Source organism: Panthera tigris, chromosome X, assembly GCF_018350195.1.
Source record: "Panthera tigris isolate Pti1 chromosome X, P.tigris_Pti1_mat1.1, whole genome shotgun sequence".
NCBI classification, from domain to species: domain Eukaryota; kingdom Metazoa; phylum Chordata; class Mammalia; order Carnivora; family Felidae; genus Panthera; species Panthera tigris.
Window position 1 is genome coordinate 49206586 of NC_056677.1, and position 13472 is coordinate 49220057.

At 43.7% G+C, this 13472-nt stretch overlaps 1 protein-coding gene across 3 annotated transcripts; it reads right to left on the reverse strand.

Moving 5' to 3' along the window:
• Nucleotides 1-484: 484 nt before the first annotated feature.
• On the reverse strand, nt 485-12561 carry LOC102969602 (spindlin-2). 3 transcript variants are annotated; one of them, XM_042975120.1, is made up of 4 exons: nt 12284-12561; nt 11451-11677; nt 9354-9429; nt 485-1381 (listed from the first exon to the last, which is right to left on the reverse strand). In XM_042975120.1, the coding sequence occupies exons 2-4, from the start codon at nt 11673-11675 to the stop codon at nt 603-605; spliced, it is 1080 nt and encodes a 359-aa protein (XP_042831054.1). In that variant the 5' UTR covers nt 11676-11677; nt 12284-12561; the 3' UTR covers nt 485-602. The 3 variants fall into 3 exon arrangements, with proteins under 3 accessions (XP_042831054.1, XP_007091667.1, XP_042831055.1); XM_007091605.3 differs by lacking the exons at nt 9354-9429; nt 12284-12561 and having other exon boundaries at nt 11451-11472; XM_042975121.1 differs by lacking the exons at nt 9354-9429; nt 11451-11677; nt 12284-12561 and adding an exon at nt 1988-2265.
• Between the last annotated feature and the right edge of the window lie 911 nt (nt 12562-13472).

The following is a 13472-nucleotide window of genomic DNA, read 5'->3' on the forward strand; positions in this document are numbered from 1 at the left end:
CAGATTCCTGCCAACTTTCTCTCCCCTGCCCCTTGCTCTGGACCTCTTCTAAGCTACTTTGAGCCCCTCTCTACTCAAGGCATTCTGTTTGTTTTCCTCTAAGCCCCAAGATCTCACTCTCTCTCTGTTATTCTCTACCCCCTCCTAGTTGGGTGCCTCTCTCTCTTAGGCCATCCCTCCTCCAGGGAGCCTCTTCCTAAGCAGTCACCTCCCCTTCTCCCTCCCTCTACAGCCCATCTCTAGTTCCTTCTCCTCCCCCCTCTCTAGACCAGACCAGCTAAGTCCTATTCCATTTTTAGATGACTGATTGTGATACTAGCTGAACTTTATTCACAGCCTGCATTTACAGCTGTCCCTTCCTTTCATGCCCCATCCACCAAACACACCCAATCTTTTCAACATGACAAAGTCCTTACACACAGCATGTCATGTCCACATAAATTTGTATTTTTCAAAAAAAAAAAAAAACAACACTTATGCTGGCAAAGATGTTGAATTAACAGGGGCCCTTAAGCTTTCAATACACTGAAAAGCAACATTGTTTTGCACGTCTACAAAGTATACATTTGTTCTCACAAATGTGGCAAAGTTTACCCTAACAGTTAGGACTTTTTCACCAAATCATAGACATAGATATGGAAATCATCATCAAACTTGATGAAATACACAGAGGGTTTGGCTTCCACTTGGTGAATGACCATGCCAATCCGTTTGGAGCCATCTTCTTTGGTATATTCCACATGCTTACCTATCAGGCCATCTACAACTCCTCCTGTCTCCCTCTCTGCTGGAGGAGACTCACTGGACTCTGGCATGATACGGAGGTCTCCTTCTTTATAATCATCTAGAAGCTGGTACATGTACAAGACAGGATCTTTCTCATAGGTAATATAAAACCAGGCTTTCATGATAGGTGCTTGGGCTAAGACCATTCCCCTCCATTCATCCTTAGAACCATGCTCACCCTCAAACATATGTTCCACAGCTTTACCAATTATGGTGTTTGCAAGGTTGGCATCACCGACTTGAGATGATGCCACCCTATCGGAAAGAATTTTAAGAGACAAAACTCTTTCATCTCTGTGAAGTTCCAGTCCATAGACACAGTCAATTCCATCATATTTCACCAGATAAAGAGAGGGATTTATAGGCACCTGATCCAGAACGGTTCCTTTCCACTGGGTGATGGGCTCATCACCTTCCTTCCATCCATGTGAAATTCTGCAGCCCACGATGTTCCTGCGGGACTGGGACGAAGGTCTGCCTCGCTGCTTCTTTTGGGAGGTTTTTTTCTTCGTCATGTTTGTGGACCCAGTAGCCCGTCCCGAAGCTGCCCTGGTTTGTTGCCCTTCGGCCTCCTGTGCGTGGGGGGTCTTCATGCCTGCAGGGGGAGGAGAGAAGAGAAGAGAGAAACATTCAGTATGCCATAAGGTGAAGTTCTCCCAACAGCGACGTGTCTCTGTACCCTGCGTCAGAACCTAAATTTTCCCCCATGAGCCTGGCAGCAGTGCTGGAAATCCTGGCTGTGTGCCTGCAAGTGCTCTCCCTCCTAGGTTCCTTTAGACTGCGGGAAAGGGCGGCAGCGGCAGTGGTGCTGGCCAGGGTTAGGAACTCTGCAGGAGGGGGCGGGCTACCTCCTTGTTCAGAGCCCACTGCCTCCACCACCCGTCCCTGGCGCCCACTCTCAGCGCCCTGCAAAGCGCCTGTCTATTCCTTCACCGCCTTGATCCGCACGCACTCACTGTCCTCCCGCCCTGGATACCCCAGCCTGCTGCCCATACACCCCTTGTCTACCCACAATCGCTTTCTGGCATCCGGTACCCTCACTCCGCCAGGCTCACCTTCAATTTCTTGCCTGGCTCCTAACGCCACCTCCTTTTCCTATTTCCCATCGCACTCCCCCTCCCAAGCCTCACCCAGCTCCCGCCTCCACCCCCTGTCTCCAGCAGGAGTCCATCCCATCCCCCCTCCTCATCCTGGAGCCCACCAATGGCCCTGCCCTAGCTGGCGTCCGCCGCCCCGGGTCGCGGGCCTCACGTGCCCAAATCGGACACCTCGCTGCTGCCTCCGCGGTGAGCCTGTGTCGAAGGAGGATCAGCAGGCGACGAGCCGGGTGCTTGCACGGGCTGGGAGGGGTGGATCTGTAGGCGGGGAGCGCGTCTAGGAGGGCCGCGGGGTAGGCGAAGAGGATGGCGGCGGTATCCCCAGCTCTGAGCTTCGCGGGCCCTCCGCCTCCCGGTCGGCGGCGGCTGCCCCTCTGCCACATCGGGCTCCCACCAGCCGCTGCCGCCGCCGCAGTCTCCTCCCTCTTTCCGTAGCGCAGCTTCCTGCCAGGAGAGAGGCCTCCCCTTCCTGCCAAACACTGCTTGACCACCCCCTTCCCCCAACTCTTAAGCCCACCACCTTGTGCCTGGAAGTTGCTCTGGGTCTCAAGTTCCTACCCCTTTCCAAAAGAAGGAGTAGGGGAGTCCTCAACTTTCTGCCCTTCCCCCATTGCCCCTTCTCTTTCTTCCTCCCCAGATCTGGACTCTTTAGTTTTGTTCTTACCTCCAGTTTCACCCTCTCAGTGCCCCTGCCTCCTCTGACCTGCCCCATCTGGTATCTTCTTCCAGGAATTAGTCTTTTCTTAATCCTAGAGCCCTTATTGTAGTTAATCTTTATACAAAATATGCCTTTTTTACAATTTACAAGGATTTGTGATGGGAAGAGAGAAGTGTGATAGTGCTCAGTCTTCCATCTTGACACAATCTCTGTGTAATTTTTTTTCTGACTGCTCTTTCCTGGACTTTACTTCTTAGAAAGTTTTCTCCCTTTTTTCTTTTATTTCTTTTTTTCTGTTACTGTATTGCAATTTTTTGCACGATTTTAACACTGTGTACATTTCAGAAAATTGATATGAAGAAAATAATCAAATGCAGTTCATTCCAGCTCCCATTCACCAGGGCTCACAGAAAAATCTTAATAGTCATTTTTTTTTGTCATTTTTCTATGCTCTTACAGGACTGGGATAATTTCATATATGCAATTTCACGTCCTGCTCTTTTCCATAAGGCGTAAACATTCTCTCAAGACATTAGATTTTTTTGAAACCATTATTTCTCCTGTACATTCGACAAAGATTTATTGAGCCCTTATTATATGTCTGGTCATCATTCCATAAAACTCAGTTTTACAGTAACTACAAGTTAACTTTTCTCTCATTACTGTACATTTAGTCTAATGTTTCCACCATAACTAGTAACATGATCTACTAATCAGAAAGGAGAGCTTTGGAAAACATAACTTTAGAAAACAATAATTAGGCAAATTGATCATTTTACAATTCAGTTAGGAAAGAACGGGTATTCTAAAAGGGATGCTGGAATAATTGTTTAAATATTTGGGGAAATTTACAGTAAATTTATTCCCATATCAATATTTCATTTTACATCTTAAATGAAGCAAAGTAAAACATAAGAAAATGCAAATGAACAATCCAAAGAGCAGTAAAGAATATGAATGGTTAATAGTTAATCAAGTGAACAGTTACTGAATCAGGTGATGTGCTGAATATTAACAGAATAAGCTGAAAACAATAAAATAATTCCTAAAAGGGAAAATAAAATGGATAAAAATCTTGACTGAACAATCAAAGTATGAGAGAACATTAACATATTGTCACTAAGCATGAGAAAAGAGTTTCACATTTAGTGCTTATGCAAATTAGGATGCTATGTCATATATAACCCTTGGAATCTCTGTAACCAGCCTGTGAGCAAAACTAGCATTATGAAGATAGCAAAGGGGGAATGGGAATACCCAGGGCCCTTTGATCATTTCATTTAGCCGCTAATCATACCCATTTCTGGAGTCCTACTTTGGGCTTGAAGTTATGAGATAGAAAACTTTTTTTGTAGTTAAAGCAATTTGAGTCTGTGCTTACTATTACTTGAAATTCAAGGTTATCTTAAATTGCAAAGTATTTGCTTAATGAATGTATGTGTAATAGCAAGCTTGATGTAAGGTTAAGAATAACTAAAGTTTGAAGATAGAAGTTAAATTAAAAATTAGGAAATTACTAACATCTAACTTAACTGTATTTGTTGAGCGACTTTTAATGAAATTTATTTACCTATGTAAATGATAATGTATACAATTTACAAATGCAAAATAGAAATTTATGTACATATCAGTATATCCTGCTTCCAAAATAATTTGAAAACTTTTTCCAACAAAAGCAAAACAATTGAAAAAATAATTTTTAACGGTTATTTTTAGTAAACTCAACTTTTAACTTTAACTTGATGTTTTAACTAGCTGCTATTTATTAATATGTCACTGACATTTTTTTTCCTTTGCATCATTTGGCATAAATAATGAGTTGGATAACTACTGTAGAATTAAATATATGTTGTTTTAATTCACAAAGCACAAAATACACACAAAGGCATGGAGGACAAAATGTAAAGATACTCAAGGACAGCCAATAGGCACACATAGGCCACTTCTCATGATATGACTTCAGGAATAAGCAATGGATTGAAAGTGTTCCAATCAGAGGCACCTATTTGCTATGTTTTTTTTTAACACTGATCTTGTATACATTTTGTATATTTTCCATTAACTCAATATCAGTGTTGCTCATGGAATATCCAAGAAAACTCAATGAGAGTAATTCTAAAAATAAGATTTTGTCATACAGTTGAGCTTTGGAGGATCACAAACCTTTGTAACAGGTAAGATTTTTTTTTTTCACCTCCCACCACACCAGGGATCAATTTCTTCCCCCTTGGGGGCAATATTATCCTAGTTGAGAATGCATTATCTAGGGATTACAGGGTAAAACAAGAAGATTGGATTGGATGTCAACTGTAATAGGAAGCCTTTGGAGAGTTTTAAGGAGGACAGTGATATAATCTCATTTATATTTTTAAAAGATCACTGGCTATTATATGAAGAACTGAAAGAAAGACAAGGAGACCTTAGCTCCCCATACACAATTTAATCAGGGGTAAGAACTTCTTTTCTATAATTTTTAATTACTGAGACAATGCCCTTTTCCCTCCATGCTGTCAAAGTATCAGGTCATGTGTTTACTGCTTTTTTCAGTTCTCTGTTCATTGTTGGACCCTGGGTATTTTCCTCACAATCTTTAAAGCTCAGTTATACATTGAAAAGGTGATCTGTCATATTTTAGCTAACATTTTAAAGTGATTTTAATGATAAGAGTATTCCCCTATCCACATTTTAGTCTCTTTTAAGCCAATGGGTTAATTAGGCACTCCTGTGGACAACCAGTGGTGCAGTTCTCTCCCTTCATGATGGAGACAAGATGATTATAGTGGAGTCAGAGAAGTCATACCCATACTTTGTGAGGGCCCTCCTTCAATATCTGCTGTTAGTTCTTTAATTAGTTAGGCAATTCACAGTTTACCTCAGAAGCCTCTCAAATTGATCTTTAAAAGGACATTAAAGTCACACAGAAAATATTAATCCCCTAAACCATAACCCATTGAAAATTATGTTCAGTATGTTCTACAACATATTAACTGCACAAAGTAAAGAAATTATGGGCAAAATGGGTGAAATGTACAAACTTCCAGTTATAAAATAAATAAGTCATGGGGATGTAATATGCACCATGGTGACTATAGTTAATGTACTACATTGCATATTTAAAAGCTGCTAAAAGAGGAGATCTTAAAAGTTCTCATCACAACAAAAAAAATTTTGTAACTATGGTAATCATTTCATAATATATACAAATATCAAATTATTATGTTGTATACCTGAAATTAATACAATGTGTCAATAATGTACTTCAATAAGCATTTTTTATTTAAAAAAGAGATATTTCATTTTGATTCTTCTATCAATGATTATGTATAATAGTTGTCAAATAAGACCCTCATTTCCCTGGCTTCATATCTCCCAATGACTTCTTTAATTGGTGAGATTGCTAAGAGTTGGACAGGTGAGAATTGAGTTGTCTCTTGGATTTATCTCTTTTAGGCAGAAGATGAAATCCAGGGATGGGTGGCTCAGTCAGTTGAGCATTCCACGTTTGATTTTGGTTCAGGTCATGATCTTATGGTTCCTGAGATTGAGCCCCATGTTGGGCTGTGCACTGACAGCATGGAGCCTGCTAGGGATTCTCTCCCTCTCTCTTTCTACCCATTCCCTGCTCATGTGCTCTCTAAATAAATAAGTAAACTTTAAAAATATTATAGAAGATGCAATAACATTTATTCTCAAACATACAATAAGGTTTGCAGGCTAGGGGCACCTGTTTCTATCAGGGAGACTTGGAGTTATCCAGCTTTGCCCATGAGTAGGTGAAGTATGAGGTAATCCTTGTGGCCTCATAGCTAAGCATGTCCACCAATCCAGCTTTTATCAATTATAAAAGAGATATTTTGAGGTCAATTTGTGTAATTATTGTGCTTGTCTCTCAAATGGTTACAAATTTGCAAAAAGAAAAAGGATTTTATTTATCAGTATTCTAAAACCTCAACCAAAACATTATTTTGAGCTGTGGCACAATTTTAATCTGGAAGGGAAGGAATAACCATCAGGAGTATGCCAGGACATAGCATTAATTCTCTAATATAAATACACTTGAATTTAAATTAAAAAAATAAATACAGGAAATGAGTTATTAGGAAATGTATTGTCATCTCTAAGACGGAAAAGAACTTTTGGTATTCCAAAGTGTTACTTTGCAATTGTCTCCAGGAAGGACATGGGGAAAAGATTTGGGAAATTCTGACCATATCCCTTTAGTAGTAATGCATGCAAAATCCAAGACTGATTGTGTGATCTCATCACTAATAACTCATTATACTATACCCACTTCCATTTTAAACTTATACTCAGAAAGAACACTTGGGCTTGGGAAATGGGGAATGGAATATGACATGCACAATGGATTTTGAATCATTCTATGTGAGCATAGGTATCTGTCCTTTACCCAGACACAGCACAAGACTTGTCAAAATCCTGCCTCCTTTTACACCCAATTATGTTAAATTCTGTACTGTTTTAAATCCATGACAAAATCTGGGTACCTGCTGCCCATTACCATGATAGCATCATTTAGTTTTCACTTAGCTCCAATAGAAGAACTAGAAAACATTCCAAGGGGGTAAAGCTGAGAATAAAAATTTACATAAGTTTTTGTGGTTAGTTTCCCATTCTCCATGACTTCACTACATCAGGATCATACAACCAACCCTAGGCAGTAAGAGCCCAAATGCTTCCTTTGTTGTCATTGTTGTTGTTGTCCTTGTTTGAGATGTTATTTGGCTCAAAGATATCAGAAAGTCTGGAATTTACTGTTGTCATTTACCCCTCCTACATTTCCTTCCACAAGATATCTTCTCTAAGGGAAAATCATGAGAGCTATGCTTCAAAATGTACCTAGAATTCAAACCAATTTTATCATACCACTGCTGTCAGATAAATTTAACCCACCATTACCTGTTACTGGAATATGGGAATAGTCCTGAATAAATTCCCTTTTTCGATCCACGTACCCAACAGAGACACTCTCCAAAGTTGCAAGTGTTCCTATTAGAATATGAGGGAATCATGCCCTGCCTATGCTGAAAATACTCAATGGATCCCTATCAATTTCAGTGTAAAAACCAAATTCCATTCTAGGACTTCCAAGGCTCTAAGCTATCAGCTTCTGCCAGATCCCCATCATTTCTCTCAACTCATTTTCCTGATATTCTCTACCTTACTCTCTCAGCTCCAGCCATGCTGGTATCCTCAGTGTTCCTTGAGTATGTGAGGCTTACTCCTGCCCTGCTGTCCCTCTTACCTGGAGTGCTCCTTCCCCAGACAGCCACAGGACTGGTCCTTTCACTGCCTTCAGGTCCTTACTCAAAAGTCATGTTCTCAGTGAGCCCCTCCCTGGACTCTATCTATCCAATTTCAGCCTCACACCTGGAATTCCAATTCCCCATTCCTTGCTTTATTTTTCCTTTCTTCACACTTACCACTTTGACAATACTTTACATTTCACTTATTGTACCTTGGCTACTGTCTGTCTCCCGCACTAAAATGAAAGCTCCACCAGGGTAAGATTGTTTCATTTATTTTGTTCATTACCATATCACCAGTACCTGAGCCTGAAGACTGCCTGGCACAGAGCCTACCTAAAGTATTGGTGGGATGAAGATAAAGCAAATGAATTAAAAACAACTGGGGGATGCCTGGGTGGCTGAGTTGGCTAAGTGTCCGACTTCAGCCCAGGTCATGATCCTGCACTTTGTGGGTTCAAGCCCCGTGTTGGGCTCTGTGCTGACAGATCAGAGCCTGGAGCCTACTTCAGATTATGTGTGTGTCTCTCTCTCTCCCCCTCCCCTGCTTGCACTCTGTCTCTCTGTCTCCCAAAAATAAATAAACATTAAAAGATGTAATAAAAAAAAGCAAATGGGGTGAGCTTACGCCAAAAGTGGGGCTAGGCAGTTTCCTCTGGGTCTAGCCCCAAAGCTACAAATGCAAATGCCTTCAGGGGACAACTGGAAATTTTATTCCAGTGAGTGAATCAGGCCAGCTGGGGGTATGGCTAGTTTGAGAGAGCATTCAGAGTCTAAAATGGGCAAAGCCCTTCCTCAGACCCAGATGCTTGTATCCTTGTTGGAATGTGGAATGTTAATTCTCAGTTTATTGTTTTGTTTTTTGTTTTGTTTTATTTTGTTTTGAGGTGGGCCAGAAATATGGATTTTTGTAATGTGAAATCTCCCAAATGTCTAAGTAACTAATTTAAAAATGGAAAACACCAGGATCGAAGAAAACATGACAGCTGACTGAAATTGGCCTGTGGGTGGCCTGCAGGTGTTTGCTAGACTAAATTGTGTGATGAAAGAAAACCAGTCCCTGCAAGGTGGGCTTGCCTTGTGTGATTCTTCAGGCAAACAGTTTCAGGTCATGTTGGGTGTAGAGAGTGAACTAGAATTACCACTTTTTTTTCAAATTCTAGAAGCTCCCTGCCACCACCTGGCCCTTCCCCCCACCCCCACCCCGCCCCCCCCCAAATGTATGGAGTTAGGGAAGACTGAGCAGTGAGCTCACCTTAACTCTTTCTTTGAGGGCAGGGGCATATCTTAGTGAAGTGTAGGGTGGGGAAATCAGAGAGAAGGTTTTGAAGGAACCTTCCACAACATGACTGGAGAAAGACAAGGGGGAGAAAAAGAGAAGGACACAGACCCATGTGCTAGATCGCCATACCCCTGAGGGACTTTATTGGGGTCACTGCACCCTCTCCCCACCAACCACCGCCCCTCTATGTGGCATTATACAGTTGAAAGAGTTAGTTATACAAAGTCACAACTCCCAGCCCGACTGCCCCATGCCATCCATCTCACCTGGAAACAGAGCTGCACAAACTTCCATCACAGCTTCCCTGTGTGCTTGAGGTGGGCAAGGCTGGTCAGGAGGTACCTGTGAAGGGTCAGTAGCCACCAGCTTTGTCACGGTATAGCCTGAATAGGGACTCTAGAGGCAGCAGACCTCCATTCAGTGAAGCATTGGGTGGAACCACCTGTGGTTTCAGGCAGCTGCTGAGCTAGGCATGGATTGTCAAGTACTCCCCATGTCCTGAGATAAACATTAGGCTCAATCCTCTGATGCCCCTCCTCTCTAGGGAGGCAAGGCACAGTCCAGTAGGAGAAAGAACAGTGAGGGGACTCCTGTACCTGACTTCAGTAAGGTTCTAATTTTTTTTGGATAAAATACTTTCCAAACGCAAGGAGGCACATCTCTTAAGTCCTGAGCGCCCCGCTTACCTACGCCCCACAAGAATTGTTTATCCAGTGTAAGGGAAATGAACCAAGACCTCCGGGTCCAAGATTACTGCACCTGGTCCTCTGGGAAAAGTGAGGAGACTGCTTACAGCCCCCAGCTCATGGGGTGTCAGGTCAGTGTGTTTAAGCCGAGGGTTTGGGTTCTGCTCGGCAGGTGTGGCATGAGCTCCCTGAAATAAGAAAAGCCTTTTAGGTATAAAGTTGGCTCCTACTTAACTCAAGTCATCCCTGTCAAAATGCCATTCTAGGGAACTTCCAACCCATTTGGCTTCTTTGACAGCTGTTACATCTTTTCTGCACAGAGCCAGGGGAAGGCAATGTGGATACTGCCAGAAGTCCAACTTTTTCCTGGGCTTTCCCATGTCTCCTGGGCCCCACTCCCCACACCTCCTTTTCTGCATTCTCACTTCCTCTGTCAATCTTTCTGCTTGGAATTCTTCCTTCCTCAGTGTTCCTCCCCTTCTGACTCCTTACTCATGTGCAGACCCTCCCTTTGAGTATCCTCCAGATTCCTGCCAACTTTCTCTCCCCTGCCCCTTGCTCTGGACCTCTTCTAAGCTACTTTGAGCCCCTCTCTACTCAAGGCATTCTGTTTGTTTTCCTCTAAGCCCCAAGATCTCACTCTCTCTCTGTTATTCTCTACCCCCTCCTAGTTGGGTGCCTCTCTCTCTTAGGCCATCCCTCCTCCAGGGAGCCTCTTCCTAAGCAGTCACCTCCCCTTCTCCCTCCCTCTACAGCCCATCTCTAGTTCCTTCTCCTCCCCCCTCTCTAGACCAGACCAGCTAAGTCCTATTCCATTTTTAGATGACTGATTGTGATACTAGCTGAACTTTATTCACAGCCTGCATTTACAGCTGTCCCTTCCTTTCATGCCCCATCCACCAAACACACCCAATCTTTTCAACATGACAAAGTCCTTACACACAGCATGTCATGTCCACATAAATTTGTATTTTTCAAAAAAAAAAAAAAACAACAGTTATGCTGGCAAAGATGTTGAATTAACAGGGGCCCTTAAGCTTTCAATACACTGAAAAGCAACATTGTTTTGCACGTCTACAAAGTATACATTTGTTCTCACAAATGTGGCAAAGTTTACCCTAACAGTTAGGACTTTTTCACCAAATCATAGACATAGATATGGAAATCATCATCAAACTTGATGAAATACACAGAGGGTTTGGCTTCCACTTGGTGAATGACCATGCCAATCCGTTTGGAGCCATCTTCTTTGGTATATTCCACATGCTTACCTATCAGGCCATCTACAACTCCTCCTGTCTCCCTCTCTGCTGGAGGAGACTCACTGGACTCTGGCATGATACGGAGGTCTCCTTCTTTATAATCATCTAGAAGCTGGTACATGTACAAGACAGGATCTTTCTCATAGGTAATATAAAACCAGGCTTTCATGATAGGTGCTTGGGCTAAGACCATTCCCCTCCATTCATCCTTAGAACCATGCTCACCCTCAAACATATGTTCCACAGCTTTACCAATTATGGTGTTTGCAAGGTTGGCATCACCGACTTGAGATGATGCCACCCTATCGGAAAGAATTTTAAGAGACAAAACTCTTTCATCTCTGTGAAGTTCCAGTCCATAGACACAGTCAATTCCATCATATTTCACCAGATAAAGAGAGGGATTTATAGGCACCTGATCCAGAACGGTTCCTTTCCACTGGGTGATGGGCTCATCACCTTCCTTCCATCCATGTGAAATTCTGCAGCCCACGATGTTCCTGCGGGACTGGGACGAAGGTCTGCCTCGCTGCTTCTTTTGGGAGGTTTTTTTCTTCGTCATGTTTGTGGACCCAGTAGCCCGTCCCGAAGCTGCCCTGGTTTGTTGCCCTTCGGCCTCCTGTGCGTGGGGGGTCTTCATGCCTGCAGGGGGAGGAGAGAAGAGAAGAGAGAAACATTCAGTATGCCATAAGGTGAAGTTCTCCCAACAGCGACGTGTCTCTGTACCCTGCGTCAGAACCTAAATTTTCCCCCATGAGCCTGGCAGCAGTGCTGGAAATCCTGGCTGTGTGCCTGCAAGTGCTCTCCCTCCTAGGTTCCTTTAGACTGCGGGAAAGGGCGGCAGCGGCAGTGGTGCTGGCCAGGGTTAGGAACTCTGCAGGAGGGGGCGGGCTACCTCCTTGTTCAGAGCCCACTGCCTCCACCACCCGTCCCTGGCGCCCACTCTCAGCGCCCTGCAAAGCGCCTGTCTATTCCTTCACCGCCTTGATCCGCACGCACTCACTGTCCTCCCGCCCTGGATACCCCAGCCTGCTGCCCATACACCCCTTGTCTACCCACAATCGCTTTCTGGCATCCGGTACCCTCACTCCGCCAGGCTCACCTTCAATTTCTTGCCTGGCTCCTAACGCCACCTCCTTTTCCTATTTCCCATCGCACTCCCCCTCCCAAGCCTCACCCAGCTCCCGCCTCCACCCCCTGTCTCCAGCAGGAGTCCATCCCATCCCCCCTCCTCATCCTGGAGCCCACCAATGGCGCTGCCCTAGCTGGCGTCCGCCGCCCCGGGTCGCGGGCCTCACGTGCCCAAATCGGACACCTCGCTGCTGCCTCCGCGGTGAGCCTGTGTCGAAGGAGGATCAGCAGGCGACGAGCCGGATGCTTGCACGGGCTGGGAGGGGTGGATCTGTAGGCGGGGAGCGCGTCTAGGAGGGCCGCGGGGTAGGCGAAGAGGATGGCGGCGGTATCCCCAGCTCTGAGCTTCGCGGGCCCTCCGCCTCCCGGTCGGCGGCGGCTGCCCCTCTGCCACATCGGGCTCCCACCAGCCGCTGCCGCCGCCGCAGTCTCCTCCCTCTCTCTGTATAGGAGTAGACTTTCAGTTTCCTGTCGGTAAAGAGGCCTCCCCTTCCTGCTAAATACTAGGCAACCAGCCTTCCTAGTCTTTCAACTACTCCTTGGCTGTTCCTCCTGTTTCCAAAAATCAGATCCTTGAGACCTGTAGGTTGTCCTTTCCTCTTCTTGTGTAACCCCACTATCTCAGGCTCTCTAGCTCCACCTCTCATCTCTTCTGCTAGAATTACTTTTCATTTTTTTCACATATTCTTCACACTTTCTGCATATTCACAAATTCACGAAAAAATACCTTACCCAAAACACACATAGTAGAGAAATCCTTTATAGTCCTAGGAAAATTTATGATATGTATATACATGCACATCTTCTCTATGTATTTACAGGTAATCATATCCCCAGACATGTAATATGAAGTACACACCTCTGCAATCACATAACATACAGACATAATTCTCCATTTATGCATATCCGCAGAAATGTCCATAATAAGAATTTATCCAAAGCAGGTGTGAGCATCTTAGATTTTGAGATCTGTATTTGGAAAATAGTGGCTTATTTTAAACTTAGCGAGTTTTTCTCGAATTTGATTACAGTTAGCAATAACCTTATCTAGTTTTGCATAAAGTGTTATTCATTTTGAATCTTGTTTGTATCCGCTTATGTTGTTTATAGATTGTTTCAACATATCTTATAATTCTGTAAAATATCAATAATCGTATGATACTATATCTGGTAAGATGTTATCAGCTACTTGCCCGAGGAAAGAAATCTCAAAATGATTCAAAATAAACGTAATTATTGACTAATTATTTGAAAAATCTGGTAAGTATCATTAGGCTTAGTCTTTGTGCCTAGTCTCATGGGCTGA